Raw genomic sequence first — 27841 nt, forward strand, 5'->3', positions numbered from 1 at the left:
ATAGTTGATATCTCCACATGGAGATGAGGCATTAGAATTTCCGAGGTATCATGTAAAAATCATTACCCTTAACTTTAAAAATGTAGATTTCAAAACTTTCAGAGAAATGATTGGCTTTTTTATTTTTATTTTATTTTTTTTTGAGACGGAGTTTCACTCTCGTTGCCTAGACTGGAATGCAATGGTGTGATCTTGGCTCACTGCAGCCTCTGCCTCCTGGGTCAAGTGATTCTTCTGCCTCAGCCTCCTGAGTAGCTGGGATTACAGGTGGGCACCACCATGCCCAGCTAATTTTTTTGTATTTTTAGTAGAGACGGGGTTTCACCGTGTTGGCCAGGCTGGTCGTGAACTCCTGACCTCAGGTGATCCACCCGCCTCAGCCTCCCAAAGTGCTGGGATTACAGGTGTGAGCCACCATGCCCGGCCTGATTGGCATGTTTTTGTGGCGTAAGCGTATTGGAAGGCAAGACTAAGAAGGTTAGGATGCTATGAAAATCTGGCTGTGCAAAGCACATGATCCTGAAGAAGATACAGAGCAAGCAGGGCAACTTGCCCAGTCGGTGCAGCAGACATAGTGTCTAGGGCTTATGATACTTTTAGGGATCAAGAAAATATTTTAATTTCTTTTAAAATTTGTGGACATAAATGAATATATCAATAATGACTCCAGCCTGTATCTATTTTGTATTATATTTGTCCTTATACCAACATAGTCGCAGTGTTTTTTTAATTGAGGATGGGGCTCATGAAAGTAAAAGTTCCTAGGGCTTACAAGAGTCATAATGCCACCTTGACAGTGAAGTCCTACCAAAAACCTGCCTGGTTGTACTGACATACTCCATTGGGTTCAGATTTCAAAAGGTTGATATATAAATATAAAGAAGGAAACAAAAACAACTGTCAGAACACTAATGTTCCAAATGAACTGAGTCTTGCAAAGAAATGCAGGCCACAGAAAGGATTTTTCAGATTACATGTTGAGTGTAAGAGAGATCCAGGGGAGACAGGCTCTTATAAAATGCTGCTTGCTGATGGAGAGAAAGCAGATGTGATAGAGATCCCTGTTATTGCCTGCCCTGTCCAGATTGCTTTGATATTTATTCATTCATTGACTCATTCATCTCAAGGATGCCTTGAAGGCCCTTATTCCATATCACGGGACAGGGCCCTATCTGTCCCATAGCTAAATGGACCATGCCTGGACAGCTGATCTATAAGTAGCTAATCCACAATCTCCTCAGCAGCCTTGGACTTGTATGGTGTGGCTTGGCGAATGGGCCAGTCGTAGCCCCTCTCTAATGAATTTGAACTAAATGGCACAGAGGGAAGCTCTTCTTAGTAATGAAACAGAAACAAAGAAATATAGAAAGTAATTGAGCTCCGGTTCCCATAAGGTGCCATCAGTATTTTCCCTATCCTGGAGTTTCAAGTAAATCTCTTTTCTTCAGCTGGACCTCCGGTGCCTATTTCTTACAAACAGTCTTGATGAGAATAGAACTATTCAAGTCATATTTTGCTCCCATCTGCTATGTGAAGATGTATTTCCCTATGATCTGTAAAAGATAGCATAAACATTGGTAAGAAGTACTGTGAGGAAATGTCACTTTTCTTAATATGAAATCTCTTACCTCCAGTGGAAGAATTAATCGGTGAGCTAAAGCCCAGGAAGAGAAAGATGAAGTATCTGCTAGGAATGCTTTTGGCCACAGGAAACAGAAAACCCAACTTAAAAGGGCTTGTACTCTAACAGGGAAATATTCTGTTATATAAGGTAGTGTGATTTTCCTTGCTCAAACCCTTCTGCTTCCTCTCTGACCTTGTCTCCTACAGGTTCAGCCTCACTCATTGCTCTCTACTGTTCCCAATACTATTTTCTTCATAGATTAAGGAACCGCAGTTAGTAGTTGGGTATTATACCAACTACTTATTTCTCACAGGGCTTCTGAAGAAAACATGCACAGAGATGACAAGACAATACCAAATTGATTGCTTTCATTTGATCCCAAATTTTAGTGTAGCATTTTTTTTTTCCATTCCCAATTATTGCATAATATAGCATTCCTGTATGTTAGAGTTGACAACATGGGAGACCCTATTCCCCTGAGCAAGTTTGTCCTGAATGTCCTAGAATGCAAAATGTTAATAGTCTTGCTCTTTTATTTCTTTTACAATTCCAACTTGAATCTTGGAGATTACTGCTGCATGCAAGAAAAGGCCAATATCTGCATATACCCAGTGTTAGAAGAGCCAGAGAAAGTGAAAATGTAAGGGCAAGAGTGTGCCCCCTAAGGGAAGAAGTGATCTCTGCTAGTTTCAGTATCCTGAACTGTCTTCTACAGGTCTTAAAGAAGTTTCTCCAATACACCAAAATTAGATGATCACAAGTCCAAATCTCTACTTATCCCCCTTCCCTAAAACTCAAGAGGGTGAAATATACTCCAAAATGTTGCTGCACCAGCACTCTGATCCCCACCATCCACACAATGTATAACAAACAAGCAGAGCCTTTGCACTGGGCATTCTTTCTGCAGAGTGGTCCCTCTGTTCTGAGAGCCCCCAGCTAAATTGGGGTTCCAGCACCAGAGCGGCTGGCAACCCTGCCCTAACAGGAAATGCAGGGAGCTGGATATAGGTGTTTACAGCATGCCTTTCACAGGATACTTCTTTCAGCTGGAGGACGGCCTAATGCCTGGTTGTCTGACCCATGACCAGGGGGTCCCTCACACAGGAAACTTGTTTATACTGGCATATGCCTTTGTGGCTCTTGTCTGACCTATGTCCAGTTTATGCCTGTCTTACCATTGCTCTGGCACTGGGAGCTTGATCTTGTGTTCTTCCTGGCATCCCAGGAAAATCCTGGCCTGGGGCAGACCCTGGTTCTTCAGATGCAAGGTGCAAATCAATACACCACAATAGAAAATAAGTTCAAAGATTGATTATTTACAGATGCTGGGCAGGGAGGGAGCAATGAGTCAGAAGTCCAGTCCTTCATCCCCGGTCACAGGAGGCAGTAATGAAGAGTCAGGCAGAGAGAGTATGGCAACTAGCAGCATGCGTGTATGTGTGTATTTTATATATATGTAGGAATAGGACGGGGTAACTATGTTTGTGAGCAAAAGCCTGAATGGTTCATTTAAAGCAAAGGAAGCAGCAGGAAAAGTGAGGAGCCCCATCTTGTAAGCAAGAGCTATGCCTCTAAGCTCTTATCTCTGGCCACAGGCTTGAGCCATTGGGTTCTACTTTTAATGCCTAGGCAGCAACCGTTGCTGTGTGGTTTCCCTCACACCCTTACATATTCCTAAGAGCAACTCCCTCATATCTTTGCTCAATTACCTCCTTAACAAGGCCCATCTTAACACCCTATTTGAAATTGCAGCTTACCGTTGACCCCCACGCTTCTGATGCCCCTTACCCACCTTTTTTCCCATATCATATATCACCTTTTAACATATTACATGTAACTTACTTATTTATTGTGTTTATTGTTTATCTGTATTCCCAGAATGTAAACTTGAAGGCATGAATCTTTATTAATTGATGTATCTTAGGTTTCTAGAACAGTGTCTGAGAATGAATGAATAAGTAGTGAATAAATGAATGAATGAATGAATGAATCTAATACCAAATGAAAACTATGCAAGTGGTTCCCATATTAAGTCCCACTCCCCTTACATATAATAGCATTTCTCAAGCAAAATCAGCATTTACAGAACCCTAGGTATATTATAACTTCAACCCACATTTTTTCCTGTCATCATTCTGAATTATCTGAACATTTTTGTCTAATTGAATACATAAAAAGTGGTGTCTTGTTTTAATTTGTATTCCTTTAGGAAATAATATGGTTTTTTTTTTTCATGTTTGTTTACATGCTAGTTAAGTCCATCTTTTATGAACTATTTGAGGTATTGCCCATTTATTTATTAGAATGCTTATATTCCATCTATTATATATGTTCTATAATATTAGTTACTGTTTATTGAGTGTTTTTCTATGTGCCTGTGTTCTTAATAACTGTATAATGCTAAATATAATTCTAGCTACAGCTAAAATTCTACGTAGCTATACGTTAATAATACAGAATTATATTAATACTAGCATATATACCATACATAGGTAATAGTCAAAGTTAATGGTCTCTCATTTCTTGAGAGTTTACTTTATGTCTCATAACAATATTGCAAGGTAAGTATTATTACTGCATTCGTTGCATTGATGAGGAAATTGAGGGTCAGAGAGGTTCAGTAACTTGACCAAGGTCACACAGCTGGTAACTAACAGTTTAAGTCTAGCACTAATGCTCTTGTTTACCAGTAACAGCTATGCTATACATTTTCCTTGGTATATAAAGTCTTGTATTATGTGTTTAAATATGCAGTTCTAGAGCTGGGTGGGGTTTTGGTAGCTGTTTTAGTGATGGAACCTAAAAATTATCCTTAAGCCTATTAAGCCTAGTACAATACTTGCTGATTTATTAGAAAAGAGTTTTTAAGGCACTTTATTCTTAGTGACAGTATATCTACAATCACCACTTCACTTTTAAAATGGAATCGTATTAGTAGCCTTGATTTTTAGCTAGTTATTATTGGCCCTTAGGTAGTGTTAATTAATATAATATTTATTTTACTAGGGAGACGAATGGTAATTATTGCTGCTTAAAAATATGGATATACTCCTTTTTTGTGCCCTTGAATTTAAGGAATTTTAAAGAGTATGTTTTGGTAAGCATTCAGATTACACTTGCAGAATGCTCTTCATTAGTTTGGTCTTCCTTACTAAGTGTAGAATTTCAGCTTTTTTTAACTTTTATTTTAGGTTCAGGGGTATGTGTGCAGGTTTGTTATATAGGTAAACATGTGTCACAAGAGTTTGCTGTACTGATTATTTCATCACCCAGGTACTAAGCCTAGTAGCCAATAGTTCTTTTTTCTGCTCTTCCGCCTCCTCCCACCCTCTACCCTCAAGTATTTCAGTTTTACCTGAGATGTTAGATACACGATTCTTATCTTGGTTGAGAAATGTGTTTGGATAGGTTTTTTTTTTTTTTTTTTTTTTTTTTTTAACAGGTGTTTTTGTTGGTAAAATAAATAATAGCTTATCTTCAGAGTTTTCCTTAGGATCTTCATTATGTCCTCTTGGAATATTTATGTTACATGTTAAACTGTTAATGATTCTGAAGACATCAGATTAGTGAGGAAAACTGATTTTTAAAACTGTTATTTCTTCATATCTCTTCTGAGAGGGACACTGAATAGATATTTTACTAACATGGGTCCAGAAAAAAAAAAAAATTCTGATGAGCAGAAGATCATGCAAAATTCTCCTCTATAAGCTATCAATATCATTTAAAAAATAGTTTTAACCATTTTTATGAAGCAGGAAGAAAGCTATTAAAAACTGCTAATAAAAAATAGGTGCTTATTTTTGTGCTAATCCTAATTACTGATAATGCATGCTTATGTTTGTCACTCATTATATGGCACTGTACCAATCAGTGGATGACTGAGACTCAAGCACTCACACATGTAAATTAACCATTAGATTTTTTTTTCTTTTTTACTTAAGTGAGTCATAATGGAAAGCAACTCTAGGTTATAAAAAAATCTTTTCTCTTTAATGCTAATGAAATGTCTCCACTCTCTGTATTAGCAGACTACCCTTATTGGTAATCTGTAGCCTTCTCTTTTGTTCGTGGTGGTAATGAAATGCTGGGTACTGAAAAAGCCAGCTCTCCAAGAATGTGTGGCCAATTGTCTTCTGTTCACTTATACTGTAAAATTACTGTTCCCCGGCAAGGCCGAACAAGTGCGGGGACAAGATCAAAAGAGTATACATTGGCACCCGGCTACACCAAGTGACTCCTGCTTTATTAATTAGTCATAGCTTCTCCAAGCTAATTTACTCTGATAGGGCAAAAACATTCTGAAATATAAAAACAGCAAATTATAACTCAACCACAAGCCTTTACTGTTTGCTTTCTTCAACTTTCAGTTTAAACCTTTGCATTGTGTTACAAGCTAAATGTCCCTTCAGTTTTCTAAACCTTAGGGCACAAAAGCTATTTTACATTTTTTTCAAAGACATTAATGATACAGTCAAATGACCATTTTTATTCTCTAAAATCGGGTAACCTTTCATTGATATCGTTCTTTTAAAAAGTCAGTGTATTGGCAATGTAATTTAAAAGTGCAGTTGCTATTAAAATGTGCAAGCTTGTTCTGTCCTCTCATCAGAAATGCCACTGGTGTTCAAGCATTTGAAAAGGACTTTCTCTGTCAGTGTTTTTGCGGAAGCCAAATTTGACAGTGATCCTAAACTCCAAATTAAATAATATCAGCACCACTTTCCTTTTCATTTAATCACCATTTTGAAGTTCCTGAAGTCTTTTTAATGTAAGGAATCTTGAGCAGTTTTTTAGTTATAACCTGAGACAGCAAAAAAAAAAAAAAAAAAAAAAAAAGTACATCTCTATTTCATGGTTTTGTTTTCAGGTGGGAAAGAAATAATTAAACCTTTGAGTAAGATATTAGCTGTAAAAACAAAAGTGATTTAGACCTGTGCAACCCAGGTTATTGTTAATTGCGTTATAACCATTCAGTTTGTAACTTTTAGTATTTTGATATAATTGAAAGAATTCACCAATTTTTATGTCCTCTAATGGGGTTTAAAAATAAGGATATACTATATCTTGTGGATATATGTAAAGCAAGTTGTACTGAGATTATTTGAGATGTGCTATCAAAGAAAGATCAAAACATTTTTACGCTGGGAATATCTAAAGTCCACGTTATTATATACTTAGGGGAAGTTGCAATGATTGGTGTCAATCTTCATTACACATTTATTTTTGGAGTCAACTTCTTTCCCTCCTTAATTGTTGTCTTTCTTTGTGAATTTTAAAAGCCTTTAGAAAAAGTTACATCATTAAGCTTACTTCGTAATTGTGAATTTAAAAAATAATTTTAGAAAAGATCAATAGTTATATTTCTCTGTAACCTAACTTGGATGGAATAGTTTTATCTGTATTATGCATTTCTTGTATTGTCACAAGTTATTTTTTTAAGGGACTATATTAGCCATTCTTGAAAGGTTGTTTTGGTTTTTTTTTTTTTTTTGGTAGAAGGAATATTTGTGTTTGTGAAGGTTAGCAGAGGCTGGCTGTGCTGGAAGTGACTGCAGTGCCTTTTGATTATTCATGGACAGTAATAGAAGGCACTTAAAAAGAACAATGAAATTGCTTATTTTTGTGATGGGCCATCTGTTGAATTGTTTTGTGCAACAATTGCACAATAGTATCTATGTCATATCATTCTATTTTCAACAGCAGCTGATTATGTCTCACTGGCTACTTGTCCTTATTTCTAAAGGCCCATGACCATTTAAAGTCACCTTTCCAGGGACCTTTGCCAGAAAGGTATTAGAAATCTCGAACAGCCTGTGTATTTTATTATTATTATTTTCTCATCTCTCTTTCTTGGGGGGACGTGGGAAGCGGGTAGGAAGAGGAGGAGGGTGTTGGTCATGTTAGTTCTAATTAATTAGACTTCCTAAATGTTTAGGACAATTATCTATGCTTTCCACCTGTAGTTCTATAAAAGAAGTTATCATAGAACCATTTGGTAATTTGTGTAGAAATGATAGGCTTGCAAAAAAGAAGAGTCAAGTTTAAAAGACTGCTATACAGTGTTTCATGCTTTTAATTATCTACTCTTTTCTTCATGATGATAATTAGAATTTTTCTCTTGGAATTTACTTCCATCTTAAAAAAAAAAGATGATCCACTAGCAAATTTGTTACAGCAGAAGTTAAATTAAAATTAAACAAATGTGTTGTTGTCAATAGGTCACTGACATTGCTGATGCCATGATTCTGAAACAGCTTTTTGAAAATCTGTTCAAAAACGGGGTCGTCGTTGTGGCAACATCCAACAGGCCACCGGAAGGTAAAAACAAATATTGTGCTAGTCTCATCCAATTAGGTGGAAACTAACAAGCTTTTAAAAATCCATAATTTTGAACTAAATTTATTGTGTTAATAAATCTGATGACTTTGCTTATTATTGGTTTTATAACTGGCTTAATCTGAAAAATCAGTTGGTATTTGTATTTGAAAAGTTTTATATTCTCAGCAAGCTAAATCCAGTTGATTCCCATGTTTGGTGCACTTGCTGTTTTTTTGTTTCTTTTTTTTTCCCTAAATATTAGATATGTCATATGTGCTTAGCAAAAAATGCAGGCCTTTTGGACTCAACCAAATGAAAGACGAAACTCATAATTAAATTTTAGAAAAAGACCGAAAACTTGCTTGCATGAATAGTTTCTAATACTTCACTTAAATTATCATTTCTAAAAAAGCACTTGTGGCTTATTAGGAAAGTGCTTAAAAATTAAAATACAAGTAATATTTAGATTAAAAACAACAACTTTAAAATCTTGCATCTTTCAGCCCATCATGTGCTCAGTTAAAGGTCTAAGAAACCACAAATATTTCCTGAGAGACTTAATGGGAACATCTTTCTGCCTGGAGTGCTGTTTCTCCAGCTAAGCCCTCACCTCCTTTGTCTTTGCTCAGAAGTTACATTGCCAGTGAAGCCTAGACTTGTCTTCCTGTTTGAACCTGCAAGACATCCCTTTCTTTTTGGTACTGCTTCCCTTTACCCTGCTCTCTCTTTTACCCATAGCGCTATGGGCCTACCATATAATTTACTTATTTATTATATTTATAGTTTATTGTCTGTTCCCTTCCAGGATACAAAAGCTTCCTGAGGGCAGTGATTTTTATCTCTTCTGTTCTCAGATGTGTTCTCAGCACCTATAACAGTGTCTTACACATAGGTGGTTCTCAGTAAATAGTTTTAGAATGAACATTGGATGATTGCATGTTTTAAAAAGATCTCTCTGGCTGCAGTGTTGAGAATAGAGTGTGGGTATGGGGTTTCAGGGTTAGAAGTAAGGAGACCTTTTAGGAGACTACTGCAGCAATCCCAAGGGGAGGTGATGGAGCAGTAAAGTGGTGAGAAGAGGGCAGGTTCTGGATATACTATATAGGCAGAGTCAGCAGGATTTACTGATGGAATGGAGCTAGAGTATGAAAAAAGAGAGAGGGATCAAGAGTAACTCAAAGGTTTTGGCCTGAGCAATTGGAAGGATGAAGTTGCTGTTTACTGAGATGGGGAAGACTACAGAAAAAGCAGATTTGGTTAGGGAGGTGGAGGTAGGGGTTTCTGTGGTGACAAGGGGGATGCATATAAGAGTTTGGACTTCATTGGAAAAGTCTGGGCTGGAGATACACATTTGGAAGTCATCAGTCCTAAAGGAGGCAGGAAAGAGTAGCTGGTGAGGTAGGAGGAGAACCAGGAGAGTGTCAAGTGAGGAAATGAAAAGTAGTACAAAAAGGATTGATGATTACTTCTTTAAATGCTGCTACAAGCTGAAAATGAGATTGAGAATTAACCATTGCAATTAGTAACATGGAATTCATTAGTGAGTCTGAAAAGAGTAATGTCATGGTGGGAACTTTTTTTTTAAAGTAAGCTATGCCACATTGATGGTGTATATTGAATTTAAAATTGCTAACAGACCCAGATCTTAGTATGTAGCCTGCTGTGAAACTAGGTCTCTCTCATTCTATGTTTGTGTAGTGGATTTCTTTTTCTTCTATTACATTTCAGCTTATTAGTCTATGTTGTTCCATTTTATTGATTTTTATTGAAGTATTTTTTTATTTTTATTTTTGTTTTTTGTTTTTATTTATTTATTTTTGTTTTGCAAATGGAGTATGTTTGAAGTATTTTTGAAGTATGATTCTAACATAAATTTTTTTTGGCTATCCCTACTATGACATTTATACATTTGATAATCATATTTCTATATCTTTAGCCATTCCTTAATTAAAATGTGTAAATCAGATAGGACTAAATTAAGTTACTTGTTGCATACCACTGGAGGCCTTATCTTAGGAAGACATCAATTAACTAATCAACACCTTTTGGATACAGTTATTCAAACAATTATAGTTATACCTCATCCATTGTACTACAAAAGAATTATGAGTGATTTTGCAGATGTACTTATTAAAATCCATATAATGTTATATACAGCATTCTTGTGATTAACTAGTGTTAGCAACCCTATGAGCCAAGGGAGTGAGCTTTTTAATATTAGATCTTCTATCTAGGTGGAAGTGAAACTTGTCTCTACTACAGCTGATGTGTTGATTTGACAGTGGCATCAGTATTACCTTTAGACATTCAGTGACAAGCTATGCTCGTAAATAGCAAAGAGCTAGAACAATTTTGGAAGCCCTTTAGCAAAGACTGCTGAAAGGATAATTAGGCTGCTCAGACTATGGCGTGTGGTTAACTAACTGAGGAAGGACAGCCACCAGGAGGGGTTAAGGAATATTTTGCAGCTCCTAGCTTTGTAGGAGTGAACAAAGCTAGCGGTGTATCAGGGTAGCCTGCAGAAATCTGAGCTGGAGCCACCCTTCTGGAGAAGACTGGAAGTTCAAGATGCGGAATTGCAAAAATTGGTTTAGAGAAAGCCTTTTCTAAATATAAACTGTGGAAGGAAAGGGATGCTTGTCATAGACCAGGTTTTTTAGCCACAGCAGACAATCGTCATAAATAACTTAATATTTTAATGTAATGAAGATGACATGTATATGTGTGCCTGTGTGTGTGTATAATTTTATTTGTGGAGAAAAAGACTCAGAGAGCCTAAGCATATCAGGAAAAGGTAAAACTATAAGACGAAGAATGAAGCAGTGATTGCCAAGGTCCGGGGTGAGGAGGTGTTTGACTACAAAGGGGCAGCCTCAGGATGCAACTGCTGCATCCAGATTGTAGTGGTGGTTACATGTGCTAAAAACTCATAGAACTGTAGGCCAAAAAAGTTACATATTTTATGTAAATTAAAAACAAATCACATGGATAGTGAATGACAGAACAAAGACTAGAACTTAGGTTTTGTGACTCTTTTTACACATTGTTTTCTATCTTTTTGCCTTGTGGTCATCACTGATCTCTGTCTATCCTGTCCCAGAGAAAGAATGTCCTTTTCTTAAAACAGCAACTCAAAGTACTATATTAAAAAAAGGTGGGGAGGGGGAGAAGAAAATAAAGAAGAGTGTCCTCTTTTCCAGCCATCAAAATGCATTCAACTTTTTTTTAAGGTCACAATTTTTTTTTTTTTTTGAGACGGAGCCTTGCTCTGTCGCCCAGACTGGGGTGTAGTGGCGTGATCTTGGTTCACTGCAACCTCCGCCTCCTGGGTTCAAGCAGTTCTCCTGCCCCAGTCTCCCAAGTAGCTGGGATTACAGGCACCCACCACCATGCCCAGCTAATTTTTGGTATTTTTAGTAGAGACAGGGTTTCACTATGTTGGCCAGGCTGGTCTTGAACTCCTGACCTCAGGAGATACACCTGCCTCAGCCTCCCAAAGTGCTAGGATTGCAGGCGTGAGCTACCGCACCCAGCCCCAGATTGCTCTGTCTGTCTATCTATCTATCTATCTTATCTATCTATCTATGTATCTATCTATCTATCTATCTATGTATCTATCTTTTAAAATAGAACCAACTTCTTAGACTGCTACAAGAGCTGGCAGAGGGTTGAGGCAAAGCCGAGTGGCTGGAGATAGAATGACCCATTTGAGGTAGCCAGTGGGGCTAGAGTGGAGAGTGAGGGGGAGAAGGATGCAATAAGGTACAAGTTGAATCTGTAGAGGTAAGAGCTAAACCTTGTAGCAATAATAAGGATTTTGGATTTTATTCTAAGAGAAACACTAAGCCACTGAAGCTTATCTTAAGCAGGGACTGACGTGATCTGAGTTGGAAATATCCTTCTGGCTGTAGTTTGGAGAATAGGTTACTGGATGGGGTATAGTAATATGGTGCATGCAGGGAGACCTATTAGGAAGCTGTTGTAGCACACTAGACAAGAAATGATGATACCTTGGTATAAGGGTATAAGGCAGTGATTCTCAACGAGGGGCCTCTTTTGCTCACCAGGGAATATTTGGTAACATCTGAGACATTTTTGGTTGTCTCACCTGGTGGAAGAGGGCTGCTACTGGCATCTAGTAGGTAAAAGCCAGGAATATAGCCAAAGTATCCTATAATATAACCCCTGCAACAAGGAATTATGTAGCCTAGGTTAAGAAACCCAGGTACAAGGTGATGGCAATGGATATGGAGAGAAAGATAGATTTGAGAGAGATTTAGGGGGTGAAGTAGACAGCACTTGGATATAGGTTGGATACTGAGGAAAAAGGAAAGGACACTTTCTAACTTTCTGGCTTGTACAGCTGGGTGAATGGTGTGTCTGCCATTCAACAGAGACAGAAAACTAGAGGTTAGGAGTCCAGAACACACATTTTCTTTTTTCTCTCTATTAATCCTTTAGCCCTTCTGATTAATTCCTTCTGCTTCATTCATCTCATTCCCTCTATTTCTAGTTATAATGCTTCAATAATTGGTGGTCATGTAAAGCAACACCAAGTTTAGGAACCTAAGAGAGTAAATAGCTGTGGAATGGAGTGTCTCGGAAGGTCTTGTAGAAGAGAAGGGGAAGTCATACTTGAGGCAGGTGGAGGGAATAAGGTACCAAAGACTGCTGTCCTGCACTTCACTGTTTTTTCTAGCCCTAACTTCCAGTTCATGCCTTGTTTGGGTCCAAGGCCTCACCCTTTGCACACCATGCAGCTGTTAAAACCCCAAATCAGTGTCAGCTTGTGATTACTACTTTATTTTTTGTTTTGTTGTATTTTTGTTTTGTTTTGTGACAGTCTCACTCTGTCACCCAGAGTGGAGTGTAGTGGTGTGATACCACTACAAGGCACTAGAAATGTTGTTTAAAATAAACTGAACAGGCTGGGTATAATGGCTCATGCTTATAATCCCAGCCTTTTGGGTGGCCTAGGCAGGAAAATTGCTTGAGCGCAGGAGTTTGAGACTAGCCGGACAACGTAATGAGACCGTATCTCTACAAAAAATTTGAAATTAGTTGGGCCCGGTGGCAAGTGGTACTGCTCACTGCATCCTCGACTTCCTGAGCCCAAGTGATCCTTCTGCCTTAGCCTTATGAGTAGCTTGGACTACCAGGCCCAGCAAATTTTTAAATTTTGTGTAGATCTGCCTATGTTGCCCAGGCTGGTCTCAAACTCCTGTGCTGAAACTATTCTCCCGCCTTAGCCTCCCAAAATGTTGGGATTATAGACTTGACTCCCTGTGCCTGGCATGATTACTACTTTAGTTTTTAGCTTTCTCTTTGTTTTTTGGTCTCTAGGGATTTTCCTTTCTGGCAGTCTCAAAATGTTTATTAAATTTAATTAATTAATTATTTATTTTTAGAGACAGAGTCTTACTCTGACCCAGGCTGGAGTGCAGGGGTATGATTAGAGCTCACTGTAACCTTGAATGCCTGGGCTCAAACCATCCTCCTGCCTCAGCCTCCTGAGTTGCTAGGACTACAGGCATGTACCACTGTGCCCAACTAATTTTTAATTTTTTTTGTAGAGTTAAGGTCTCATTATGTTGCCCAGGCTAGTCTCAGACTCCTGGGCTCAAGTAGTTCTCCCTCCTAGTCCTCCCAAAAGGCTGGGATTATAAGCATGAGCCATCACGCCCAGCCTGTTTAGTTTATTTTAAATAACATTTCTAGTGGTAGTACTATTATGTATGTATATATGTGTGTATATATATATATATATATATATATTTCACTTTATATAAATTATTTCACTTTATATAAATTATATAAATTCACTGTTTTTTCATTTATTTCAAATATGTGATGACATAACTATAAAATTAACATTTGGTTATTTTCTTTATTTTTTAAATTTATTTTTATTTTTTGCTAGGAAAAGATTTTTATTTTATTTTTTTACTTACCAAATAGTTTTATATTTTAGCTATGAAGATCAATTACCAGAGCTAAACTTGTTCTTTTTTTTTTTTTTGAGACAGAGTCTTGCTCTGCCATCCAGGCTGCAGTGCAGTGGTGCAATCTCGGCTCACTGCAATCTCCGCCTCCTGGGTTCAAGCGCTTCTCCTGCCTCAGCCTCCTGAGTAGCTGGGATTACAGGCGCGCACTACCATGCCTGATGAATTTTTGTATTTTTAGTAGAGATGGGGTTTCACTATGTTGGCCAGGCTGGTCTCAAACTCCTGACCTCGTGATCCGCCCACCTAGGCCTCCCAAAGTGCTGGGATTACAGGTGTGACCCACTGTACCTGGCCCAAACTTGTTCTTAACAAGTAAAATTGTTATGTCCATTAAGTCAAAGAGTCTCTTAAACCTTTCTGGGCCTATTCACTTGCAGAGAGGAGTAGAAACTGTAACCAGGTTCTTCATGTCATGCATTCACATGTGATGCCCAGTCTTCATGTGCTGTCCAATTTCTTTAAGATAAAAAGAGTGATTCTCAGCAGGGCCATGTACGGGAAGAAGTTCTATATGGAGGAGAACACATCCTCATGCATCTTCTCTTTCACCTCTTCCCAGTCCAGCTTTGGCATGAGGCCCTCCATCCAGAACATCATGGTCTGACTCAGTATATGCCATGCTCTGCTCTTCTCAGTGGTTGCCTTGTGCCCAGAACTCAGCCTAGATTTTTATTTTTATTTATTTTTGTTTTTTACTTTTTTATTTTTCAACTTTTGTCTTAGATTCAGGGAGTACACGTGAAGGTTTGTTACCTGTGTATATTGCATGATGCTGAGGTTTGTGGTACAAATGATCCCATCACCTAGGTACTGAGCATAGTATCCAACAGTTAGTTTTTCCAGCCTTACCTGCTTCTACCCTTCCCCTCTAGTAGTCCCCCGTGTCTATTGTTCCCATTTTTATGTCCGTGAGTACCTGATGTCTAGCTCCCACTCATAAGTGAGAACATGTGGTATATGGTTTTTTTGTTCCTGCATTAATTCATTTAGGCTAATGGTCTCCAGCTGCATCCATGTTGCTGCAAAAGACATGATTTCATTCTTTTTATGGCTGTGTAGTACTCCTTGGTGTATATGTACCACATTTTCCTCATCCAGTCATCATTAATGGGCACCTGGGTTGATGCTATGACTTTGCTGTTGTGAATAGTGCTGTGATGAATGTGCGAATGCATGTCTTTTGGTAGAACGATTTGTTTTCTTTTGGATAGGCACCCAGTAATGGGATTGCTGGGTCAAATGGTAGTTCTGAGATTTTTTTTTTTTTTTTTGAGATAGAATCTAGCTTTGTTACTCAGGCTGGAGTGCAGTGACATGATCTCGGCTCTGCCTCCTGGGTTCAAGTGATTCTCCTGTGTTAGCCTCCTGAGTAGCTGGGACTACAGGCATGCGCCACCATGCCCAGCTAATTTTTGTAGTTTTAGTAGAGACGGGGTTTCACCATATTGGCCAGACTGGTCTCGAACTCCTGACCTCAAATGATCTGCTTGCCTTGGCCTCCCAAAGTGGTGGGATTACAGGTGTGAGCCACTGCGCCTGGCCGGTAGATCTGTTTTAAGTTCTTTGAGATGTCTCCAAACTGCTTTCCACAGTGGCTGAACTAATTTACATTCCCACCAATGGTGTATAAGCATTCCCTTTTCTCCACAGCCTCACCAGCATCTGTTATTTTTTACTTTTTAATACTAGCCATTCTGACTGGTATGAGATGGTATCTCATTGTGGTTTTCATTTGTGTTTCTCTCGTGATTGGTGATGTGGATTTTTTTTTATGTGTTTGTTGGCCACTGTGTGTCTTCTTTTGAGAAGTGTCTGTTCATGTCTTTTGCCCATATTTTAATGGAGTTATTTGTTTTTTGCTTGTTTAGTTGTTTATTTGTTTATAGATTCTGGATATTAGACCTTTGTTAGATGCATAGCTTGCAAATATTTTATCCCTTTCTGTAGGTTGTCTGTTTACTCTGTGGGTAGTTGCTTTTACTGTGCAGAAGTTCTTTAGTTTAATTAGGCCTCACTTACAAATTTTTGTTTTTGTTGCAATTGTTTTCGAGGACTTAGTAATAAATTGTTTCCCAAGACTGATATTCAGAATGGTGTTCCCTAGATTTTCATCTAGGATTCTCATAGTTTGAAGTCTTATGTTTAAATCTTTGATTCATCTTGAGTTAATTTTTGCATATGGTGAAAGGTCCAGTTTCATTCTTCTGCATATGGCTAGCCAGCTATCCCAGCATCATTTATTGAATAGGGAGTCCTTTCCCTATTGCTTATTTTTGTCGACTTTGTTGAATATCAAATGGGACAGCTTTATTTCTGTGTTCCTTATTTCATTCCATTGGTCTATATGTCTGTTTTTGTACCAGTACCATGCTGTTTTGGTTACCATAGCCTTACGGTATACTTGCATTACATAATCCCACATTTCTCAAATAATTTACTTATTTTTAAAAATTCTTTTTTTTTTTTTTTTTTTTGGTCAGATTGGGTTCATTCAAAAGACCAGTCTTGAAGTCCTGAAATTCTTTCTTCTGCTTGGTCCAGTCCATCTATAAAGCTTTCAATTTTATTTTGAAATTCCTTAAGTGAGTTTTTTAATTCTAGAGGCTCTCATTGATTTCTTTTTGAGATGTTTATCTCTTCATTTCCTGGATTGCTTTAGAAGTTTCTTTGTCTCAATTTTTAACTTTGTCTTGGATCTCCATGAGCTTCCTTGCAAGCCATGCTTTGAAGTTGTTTTTTGTTTTGTTTTTTTGTTTGTTTGTTTGTTTGATATAGAGTCTCACTCTGATGCCCAGGCTGGAGTGCAGTCATGCAATCTGAGCTTACTGCAACCTCTACCTCCCAAGTTCAAGTGATTCTCCTGCCTCAGCTTCCTGAGTAGCTGGGATTACAGGCACATGCCACCACGTCCAGCTAATTTTTGTATTTTTAGTAGAGATGGGGTTTCACCATATTGGCCAGGCTGGTCTCAAACTCCCAACCCCAGGTGATCTGGCCACCTTGGCCTCCCAAAGTGCTGGGATTACAGGCATAAGCCACCATACCTGGCCTATGCTTTGAGTTCCTTATCTGTTATTTCTGAGTTTCTATTTTGGTTAGGGACCATTGCTGGAGATCTAGTGAAATTTTTTGGTGGTGTCACTACCTTCAGCTTTTTCATGGTGCCAGAATTCTTGTGCTGGTTCCTTCTCATCTGGAGACACTGGCACTTCTGATTTTTGTAATTATTTTCATGCAGGTAGGATTTTTTTCTTTTCTTTCTTTCCCTATAATGTTATCATTATTATTATTAATTCTTCTTTCCTTTCCCTTTTCCCTGCTTGCCTAGGGGATTTGACTGTAGAGAATGCTTGGTAAGATCTTTTGGCTTTGCTTGAACAGCCCTATGCTGCTGCTGCTGCTCTTCTCCTCTTTCTTTTTTTTTTTTTGGAGATAGAGTCTCACTTAGTCACCCAGGCTGGAGTGTGAAGTGCAGTGGCCCGATCTTGGCTCACTACAACCTCCTCCTCCCAGGTCCAAGCAATTCTCCTGCCTCAGCCTCCTGAGTAGCTGGGATTGCAGGCACCCACTACCATACCTGGCTAAGTTTTGTATTTTTAGTAGAGACAGAATTTCACCTTGTTTGCCAGACTGGTCTTGATCTCCTGACCTCAGGTGATCCGTCCACCTTAGCCTCCCAAGGTGCTGGCATTACAGGCATGAGCCACCGCGCCTGGCTGCCCTGTGTACTTCTTTCAGCATGTTTTATATTGGGCTGTGAAGTTTGTCTTACAAGCCTGTAGATGGCATGCACAGGTGAGAGCCAGCTACAGCCAGTGTGTTTGGGTATATACTTGATCCTTATTTACTGGCAGAAGCTCTCTGTTGCTCCAGGTGATTGATTAGCTGATTTGTAGAATGCACAGTGCTCTGCACTCCTTGTTCCGCCCTGGTGGTGACAGGGGTTGGGAGGGTGGCAATGGGAGCCATGAAGGGCAGAGGCAGACCTGGCAAATCTGCCTGCAGGTCCCCTGATGGTACACACAAGCACTAGTGCCAAGGGAGAATCCAGTGGGTGACCATGAGGTACCCAAAGGTTTTCCTAGCTGTGGAGCTGGGAAACCTGCTCAGCTCCAAATTCTCTGCATGAGGATAAGGGGATGGCCTAAGCTCCTAATCCAGGAGAGTGGGTGCTCCAGATGCCTGGCGCATTGCCTGGACATGGAGCAGAGAGGGTCTTGCTGCACTATGATCTATACCCCGGAAGCGTGGGGCAGCTTAGGCTGCTGAACCAGATGAGAGGGTGCTCTGAATGCCTGGAGATCTGCCTGGTTGTGAGGCAGAGAGGGCCTCTCCGTATCAGACTCTCTGCACAGGAAGAGTGGGGCAGGTCAAGCTGCTGATCCAGGTGAGTGATGCTCCAAATGCCTGGAGATCTGCCTGGGCATGGAGCAGAGAGGGCCCCCATGCACCAAGATCTCTACACAGGAGGGGTGGGGCAACTTAGGCTGCTGGACCATGCATGCAGGTGCTCTGAATGCCTGGAGATCTTCCTGGGCATGTAACAGAGAGGGTCCCCCTGCACCAGGATCTCTGTTCAGGAAGGGTGGGGCAGCTTAGGCTGCTGAACTGGGCAAACAGGTGTTCTGAGTGCCTGGAGATCTGCCTAGGTGTGGAGCAGAGAGAGCCTCGCAGCACTGCAATCTATGTCCAGGAAGGGTGGGGTGGCTTGAGCTACTGGTTCAGGCAAGTACGTATTCCAAATGCCTGGATTTCTGCCTGGGGTTGGAAGAGAGAGGGCCCCGCTGCACCACGATCTCAGGGAAGCAGAGTGGGGCACCCAGTAATGGCACACACACATCAGTTGCAGGTTTCCAAGCTGGCCCTGGCTGCAAGTCTCGCCACCCAGGAGAAACTGCAGCTGTAGCAGCTCTCTTCCGTGCCAGACTTGTGACGGGGAGAGCACAATTCCAGCACCTACTGCTGAAGCACTTTCCACAGTTCTGGATGTGGAGGCCCCCTATCCAACTCTGGAGCAGGTGCTCCAATCTCTGGCCTGAGGCTAAAATGCCCATACAGCCATGCTGCAGGTCATCAAAGAATGGCCCAGATTAAAAATGGTGTCCTGCTCTCAGTCTCAGATCTGGGAAAATGCCTGCAGCTTTTCCCAGTGTCTTTCCTTCACAGTGTCTCCAGTCCTCTCCTCAAGTTAACTCCCGGGCTTGGGAGAAGCAAAATGCTTTTCCTTGGCCTGGGTTGCTTGGATCCCCAGTGGAAAGGTGAGTCACAGAGGAGACTTCTTCCTTTCTCACATACTAGGGCTTCACTCACCTTTATCAGCTGGATGCTATCATGGGGGCTGTTTTCTGGCATTCTCCTCCCTGGGTTCTGGGATGTCCTTTATGATTCCGGTAGATTTCCATTTTCCTCCTTGAATTAAAACTCACAGAGTTTATCTTTATGTACTATCTTGCTATTTCCAAGTGTCTGAGGCATGCTGAAAGCCGCTAATCCACCATCTTGGAAAAAACCCAACCAAAAACACTCATTTTATATTTCATGGGACAATCTGGTTAAGGCTCTTGAACCTGAAATAAAGAGGATCTTGGATCAGATCCATAGGAATGGGAAATTATTTGAAAAGTTTCAGATAAAATATACGCAGAGAGAGTTCGTATTTAATTTCTTATTTTTATAAAGCTTCAAGTAAATTATTCATTCAGCATTTTTGTCATTTAGGTAAATATCTTAATGTCTACATACAAGTAGATACATTTTTACTTTTCTTTTTTTTTTTTAAATCAGAAGAGACCTGGATTATGGTTTTTACTTTTCAAAGATTCTAGTATCAGGAGCTGGGTGCATTTGCACATGTCTGTCATCCTAGCTACTTGGGAGGCTGAGGCAGGAGAATCGCTTGAGTCCAGGAGTTCAAGGCTACAGTGAGCTACGATCATGCCTATGAATAACCACTGACTCTAGCCTGGACAACATAGGAAGACCTTGTCTCTGGGAAAAAAAAAAAAAAAAAAAAAAAAAAAAAATTACAGTGTCAAGTCATCAGAATAGCTAGAAACAAAAATCCATAATTTAAAATTTCACGTACGTGATTCTCAGATTTTAGGTACTGCAATAAAATTTTGTTAATTTCATGACATTCCAATAGGGAAATACAATAAGACTGATTTAAGTGGATGAAGACTCTGACAACAAATTAATAATAGACTAGTAGGTTAAATTAGTTAAACATTTGAAATTAAATTAATAGTTCAACTTGAGGAATTTATTCCATCAAAAATAGAAATACATTTTTATGGGGAAATAGACCACATGAATTGAAATGACTAGCTTCTTTGGTAGATTAACACAAGGTGCTAAAAATGTCCCATGCTGATTGACCCTAGAGCTGTAAGAGCAGTGAACTTTGGAGTTTCTGGTTTTTATTCACTGTTTTTTTTTTTTTTTTTTTTTGAGATGGAGCTTCACTCTTGTTGTCCAGGCTGGAGTGCAGTGGCACAATCTCGGCTCACTGCAACTTCTGCCTGCCGGGTTCAAGTGATTCTCTTGCCTCAGCCTCCCGAGTAGCTGGGATTACAGGCATGCGCCACCACGCCTGGCTAATTTTGTATTTTTAGTAGAGATGGGGTTTCTCTATGTTGGTCAAGCTGGTCTCCAACCCCTGACCTCAGGTGATCCACCCGCCTTGGCTTCCCAAAGTGCTGGGATTACAGGTGTGAGCCACCGTACCTGGCTATTCACTGTTTATTATAATGAAAATGCATTAGATAGCATTAGAATGTCAAAATAATACTATTTTTCTTAGATTATCAGGCAACGGCATTATGTGATTCCTACTCAGACCAGCATATTCATACTAAATAAAAGACTGAATATCACTAGAAAGTTGGCTAACAGTTATGGGTATGCACGTACACACACATATTAATTTTAATTTATTATTTTATTGCTTCTAGGGGGAAAAATACAATGTTCGTCACCTTAAAGGCCAACAAAGCATTTGGCAAAATTCAACATCATTTCTTCATAGAATAACTTCATAAAATATAAGTAGATGAATAGTTTCTTAATATGAATACCAAATATATGTATCTTAGTTAAAAAGTCTGAATTATGCTTAGCAGGGAAACTATGGAGGCATTTCTGCCACAGTTATGAACACATCCAGGATGACAATGATTACTTTTTAATATTGAACTGAAGTACAGACAGATTATGACAACAACTAGGTGGGAAGTGAGGGAAACTAGGTAAAAGCCACATATCTTGATTGTAGAGTTGCACCAAAATTAGACCTTGTTCAAGATTATATACACTTGCTTAAGAAAATACCCTAATATGAGAACAACAAAAGATACTGCAGCAATAAATCTAATTCTTAAAATGTGAAAGAAGCTGAGTGCTGTGGCTTATGCCTTATAATCCCATCACTTTGGGAGGCCAGGCGGGTGGATCACTTGAGGCCAGGAGTTGGAGACCAGCTTGGCCCACATGGTAAAACCCTGTCTCTACTAAAAGTACAAAAAAATTGGTGGTGGTGCACACCTGTAATTCCAGCTACTCGGGAAGCTGAAGCATGGGAATTGTTTGAACCCAGGAGGCGGAGGTTGCAGTGAACTGAGATCAGGCCACTACACTCCAGCCTGGGCAACAGAGCGAGAGTCTGTCTCAGTAAATAAATAAATAAAATAAAATAAAATAAAAAAGGTGAAAGAATAACATCCTTTTACAGATGATCTACTAGAGCAAAGAGAAGTATGTTTTAGGAATTTTTTTGTTTTATATTATTCAAAAATCAGGAAAACATAGACTCTGCAATACAGATGATCCAAGCTGAGAAAAGACAACAGATTGAGCTGAAAACTGATTTACTGAGATCAGCTGTGATAAAAGAAAGCAAAATGAAATAGATTAAATTAATTAAAATTACATAAATTAAAATTTTCAGTAGAAGCACTAAACTGTACACTTAAAACTGAAGAAAGTAAAATCAGTCATGTAGGAAAACTAACATAAGAAGCTCTGCCAGAATACAGAAATAGAATAATAGAATGATGAAGAAAGGAAAAAGTCCTTTGGTTATAAATGATAATTTTGTTCCCTTTGCAGGGAGAGTTTACAGATCTTGAGGGGCAGTGTCATCAGTTGTAACACTGGTAATTGGGGACAGATACAGTCAAGTATTTTAAAATTTGAAATATGCCTTCTACTTTTCAAATTACTTGAAAATCTTTTCTACAAAAGTAGAAAAGATGAAAGATCAAAGAAAAAATATTTCTTAGAGCAAAAGCTAGAAAACAGCAAAAAAGTATGAACAAAAAGTGTGAAACAAGATCAGATATTTCACTGACAGGGAATATAAATGGGTAGAGTTCCCTATTAAAAACTAAAACCTCTTCAGTATATGTAAGGCCATAGCCAAATGATCTTTCTGCAGGTAATAATGATAAATTCTGAGCAAAATACTCTACACAACTATGTGAAGGTCCTGGAGAGTAAAAAAAAAAAAAAGGCTGGCAGATTCTTGAGGAAAGACAACACTTGGAAGAATGTCCAGCATGGAGAGTTTCCTGTTTTTTATGATACCAGCCTCAGGGCAGGGTGAAGTCAGTGCTGCATTGATACCTGCTATTCTCATAGAAAATCCAATCTTTCTGGCCTGAAAAACCAGATGACAGAGTTTGCAGTAAGAACTACTGCTGGAAAATGAGAAATGGATCCCAGAGAGAACAAGATTGGTATAGCCTGAGGTTCTGTGTGTAACCCCTGCCCAAATCTCAGACTGACTTCTGAACCATGCATGTGCAGGGCAGACTAACAGCTGCCCAACTAGGGGTAGGTCCAGAACTGAGATTTGAGTTGCTACTCAAGAGAAGAGTTTGTAGTTTGAATCCAAGCAAGATAATTTCCTACTAAAGCAAAAATATCAACACTCTTCAGTGAAGAAAATGAAATTCACGGTATAGCATTCACAGATCCAGGATACAATCCAAAATTGAAAATGAGGAAAATGTGTCCCATTCTGAAGACAAAAAGCAGTTAACAGAGACTAACTCCCAATATGAACTGGATTAGCAGACAACTACTTTAAAGCAGCTGGGGAAGAAATTGCTGGGAACGGGTGAGGTAAAGAAAATATGTTCAGAATGAGTGAAAAGACAAGAAATCTCAGCAGAGAACTGAAACCATAAAAAATTTAATTTCTAGAACTATAAAATATAATATATAAAAATTCACTTGATGGGCTTAATAGCAGAATGGAGATAACAGAGGAAAGGTTCAAATAACTTAAAATTATCCCATGTAAAGAATAGAAAGAAAATGATTAGAAGAAAAGAAACAGAGCATTAGGAATGTGAGGAACTGGGCAGGCTTCTAACATATTTCTAATTAGAATCCCAGAAGACAAAGAGGGAGAGAATGAGGCAGAAAAACTTTTGAAAAAACAGTGACTGAAAAATTTCCAAATGTGAAACACATAAATTTATAGATTCCAGAAACTTAGTGAACTTAAAGCAGAATAAATTAAGCACACTTTAGTAAAACTGCTAAAAACCTAAGGTAAAGAGCAAATCTAGAAAGCAACCAGAGAAAACATGACACATTAAATATAGAGGTGTTGGGAACAGGCACCCAAAATCTGGCCATAAACTGGCTCAAAACTGGCCATAAACAAAATCTCTGCAGCACTGTGACACGTTTGTGATGGCCATGATGCCCACGCTGAAGGTTGTGGGTTTACTGGAATGAGGGCAAGGAACACCTGGCCCACCCAGGGTGGAAAACTGCTTAAGGTGTTCTTAAATCACAAATGATAGCATGAGCGATCGATGCCTTAAGGACATGTTCCTGCTGCAGATAACTAGCCAGAGCCCATCCCTTTATTTCAGCCCATCCCTTTGTTTCCCGTAAGGAATACTTTTAGTTAATCTATAATCTGTAGAAAAAATGCTTATCACTGGCTTGTTGTCAATAAATATGTGGGTAAATCTCTGTTCGAGGCTGTCAGCTCTGAAGGCTGTGAGACCCCTGATTTCCCACTCCATACGCTGTATTTCTGTATGTGTGTCTTTAATTTCTCTAGCACTGCTGGATTAGGGTCTCCACGAGTGAGCTGGTCTCTGCATGGAGGAACGATGATTGGGAACTGATGACTTCTGTTAGAAACTTTGGAGGTCAGAGACAGTGGAACATCTTTAAAATGTTGAGAGGAAGAACCATCAACTTAGAATCTTATTCCAGAACTTCCTGCAAGAATGAAGACAGTAGCTCACACCTGTAATCTCAGTGCTTTGGGAGACTGAGGCAGGAGGATTGCTTGGGGCTAGGAGTTTAAGACCTGCCTGAGCAACATAGTGAGACCCCATCTCTACAAGAAATTTAGAAAAAATTAGCTGGTGTGGTGGCACATGCCTGTAGTGAGAGCTTCTCAGGAGGCTGAGGTTGGGGGATCACTTGAGCCCACAAATTTGAGGCTGCAGTGAGCTATAATTGTGCCACTGCACTCTAGCCTGAGCAACAGAATGAGACTCTGTCTCTCAAATAAATAAATACATAAATAAATGAAGGCAAAATAAAGCCATTCTAAGATTAAAAAGAAAAATGCCTCTCCTGGGCATGGTGGCTCATGCCTGTAATCTCAGCACTTTGGGAGGCCAAGGCAGGTGGATCACCTGAGGTCAGGAGTTTGAGACCAGCCTGGCCAACATGGTGAAACCCTGTCTCTACCAAAAATACAAAATCAGCTGGGCATGGTGGCGCATACCTGTAATCCCAGCTATTTGAGAGGCTGAGGCAGAAGAATCGCTTGAACCCGGGAGGCAGAGGTTGCAGTGAGCCGAGATTGTGCCATTGCACTCCATCTTAGGCAACAAGAGTGAAACACCATCTCAAAAAAAAAAAAAAAAAAGAAAGAAAAGAAAAATACCTAAGAGAATTTATCACCAACAAACCTGTACTACAAGATATTCCAAAACATGTTCTTCAGGCAGAAGGAAAATGATGGATGGGTACTTCAGTGATGAAGAAGTGAAATGCATCAGAAATGAAAATGGTGAATATTGGGGTAAATATAAGCACTAGTTTTTTCTCTTAGTTTCTTTAAAATGTAATTGATTGTTTTACATAAAATTATAGTGTTGTCTTATGGAGTTTATAGTGTATGTAGATATGATACATGTGACACCAGTAGCAGAAAGGGGGATGTTTAGATGGTTCTATACAAATGCAGTGTTTCCACATTTTTTTGAAGTGATATGATATTCTAAGTAGAGCATGAAAAGCTAAGGATATATGTTGTAATCATAGAATGACAACTAAAATAAAGGCTGATAGATTAAATTAAAAAGGAATTTTAAAATGTATTCAAATAATCCAAAAAATGTAGGCAAAAAGTAAAGGAAGGGACAAAAGGAAAACAAATGATAAAATCATGGACCTAAATATTAAATGTTAATGAACTAAACATTCCAATTAAAAGGTAGAGATTATCAGAACAAATTTAAAAAATACCAAGAGATATACTTTAAAAATAAAGACACAGATAGATTGAAAGCAATTGTATGCAAAAAGATATAGCATCCAAACAGTAATGATACGAAGGCTAACATGGATGTATTAGTGCCAGATTAAATAAACTTCAGGAAAAGCTGGGCTTCTCTTTCACAGCAAAGATGGATTCTGAGGTGGATGGGGAGGTCAGCTTTCCAGGGTGGCTTCCCAAGGTGGTGAAGGCTGTGGCCACACCATGGTCTCAGATGCCGAGGCAGGCCTGTGTGACTGCCAGTGGGTAGGCCATAGTGAGTGGAGAAAACAGGCAGTTGTCCCCTCTGCATGCCCTGCACATACACCTGGGCTGTGGGCCCCACCAGCGGATACTTGTGCAGGGCTCAGCCTTTCCCTCATTGGTTTCTGGCAGCACTAGGCCTGTGTCCCTTGTTCCTGGGCCATAATGCTGAAGTTTGTCTTCTAGGGATTAGGTTGTAGATAAATCAAGTATTGTATGGTGGCTTGTGGAAGACAGTTTTGATTCTAAGATCAGTTCAACAACCGTTAGCTTCAACTATAATCATTTATGATATCAAAAAGAAGAAATATTTTCAACATTAAGGAATTGATTAAATGATTTTTAAGTTTTTTTTTCTTTCTTGTATCAAGGGACAAGTCATAGATTAAAAAATTTTTGACAGCAAGCCCTATCTAATTTTATAGTTGACAAATGTGTGCTATTATCACAAAGGAGAAGTCAGAGAAAGATGCTACAGACTGCACCAATTCATTCATACAATTTTTCTGTAGTTCAAAAACCACAATGTCTCACATTGTCTAGCAGCTAGAAATTTTTTTTTTTTTTTTAAGTTTAAGAAAAGCAAAAGACCACAATGAACTTAAATGAACTCTTTAAAGAAGTGAGTTGAATAATTCCATCCACTCACACTAACATCCGATCTGGTAGTAAGGCCTTTAGACTCCAAAGACAATCTAGAGGCAAAGTGGAAGCTATTGTTGGCTGAGCCTCAGTCGCTCACACTTCATAATAAAATAGATAGTTTTAAAAGTTAACAGGAGGATTCTGGTCACTGCCATTAGTTTGTACATGGGTTTTGGGTCTTCTTCACACACAAAGGATTCCCAGAAATATCTAAGTTTTGTTCTCTTGTTGAAGACTGTAGTCGTGATATTTAAGTCCATTGACTTCTATTATATAAAGAATCTCTGGTGCAAAAAACTACATCATTGGTGTTTGACCTTACTGAAAATAAATATGTAAGTATATGGATGGTGGTAGTTTTGCAATCAAATTTTATGGAGCATTTTATAAAGAGAAAATTAGGGTCAGGTGCAGTGGCTTATGCCTGTAATCTCAACACTTTGGGAGTCCAAGGCGGGAGGATCGCTGAAGCTCAGGAGTTCAAGACTAGCCTGGGCAACATGGCAACATCTCTCAACACACACACTTTAGCACTTTCATGGTTCTAAAAAAAAAAAAAAAAGGACCTTCTGGAGCCTATAGTTTCCTTAGATTCCCATTACCTGTTATAGGGCATTGTACTATTTAAAACCAGGGGCTAGGCACAGTGGCTTATGCCTGTAATTCCAGCACTTTGAGGGGCCAAGGTGGATGGATCACTTCAGCCCAGGAATTCAAGACCAGCCTGGGCAACATGGCAAAACCCTGTCTCTACAAACAACTAGCCCAGTGTGGTGGCATGTACCTGTAATCCCAGCTAGTAGGGAGGCTGAGGTGGGAGAATCATCTGAACCCAGGAAGTTGAGGCTGCAGTGGGCCATTGCACTCCAGCCTGGGTGACAGAGTGAGACCCTGTCTCAAAAAAAAAAAAAAAAAAAGAAAGGTAGGATATCTAAAGTGGAGGGTTGACAATTATTATTTGAATACAAAATTTAATTTATAGGACTATTTATTTGTAGGGTTGATGGAAAGAATTTCATCTTTCTGCCATCTCTAAAGCAGTTTCCATTGAAAACATTCACCAGGGACGCATGCAGTCAGTTAACATCAACAATAGATGTGTAGATCACCCTAAGTTTTCTTTTTGATGTTTTAGTTTGTGTGTCAACAAACATATTACAGGTTGAGCATCCCTAATCTGAAAATCTGAAATCTGAAATACTCCAAAATCTAAAACTTTTTAAGGCCTGACATGACACCACAAGTGGAAATTTCCGCACCTGACCTCATGTGACAGGTTGCAGTCAAAATACTGTGATGGGCCTATTGAAGGACTAGAGCAGTGTGTATTCCTAACAAAGCAAGAAATCATGTCACTTTATAAAATCAAAGAGAGACTTCAAAGACAAAAACTATTGTTAATTAGGCAGATGACTCTGGAGGAAACCTTTAAAAAATTTTTTTTTATTTCCATAGGTTTTTGTGGAA

General features: G+C 39.1%; 1 protein-coding gene and 1 pseudogene across 3 annotated transcripts in view; one reads left to right on the top strand and one right to left on the bottom strand.

Moving 5' to 3' along the window:
• Positions 1 to 27841, top strand: part of AFG1L (AFG1 like ATPase) — a 242231-nt gene that overhangs the window by 66285 nt on the left and 148105 nt on the right. For all 3 annotated transcript variants that reach the window (XM_054557955.2, XM_054557953.2, XM_024248591.3), the window contains exon 6: positions 7843 to 7942. In XM_054557955.2, the coding sequence (XP_054413930.2) occupies positions 7843 to 7942 (100 nt within the window). The remainder of the gene's footprint in view (positions 1 to 7842; positions 7943 to 27841) is intronic.
• Positions 14070 to 27841, bottom strand: part of LOC129060021 (mitochondrial import receptor subunit TOM5 homolog) — a 35007-nt pseudogene continuing 21235 nt past the window's right edge.

This window comes from Pongo abelii, chromosome 5, assembly GCF_028885655.2.
Source record: "Pongo abelii isolate AG06213 chromosome 5, NHGRI_mPonAbe1-v2.0_pri, whole genome shotgun sequence".
NCBI classification, from domain to species: Eukaryota; Metazoa; Chordata; class Mammalia; order Primates; family Hominidae; genus Pongo; species Pongo abelii.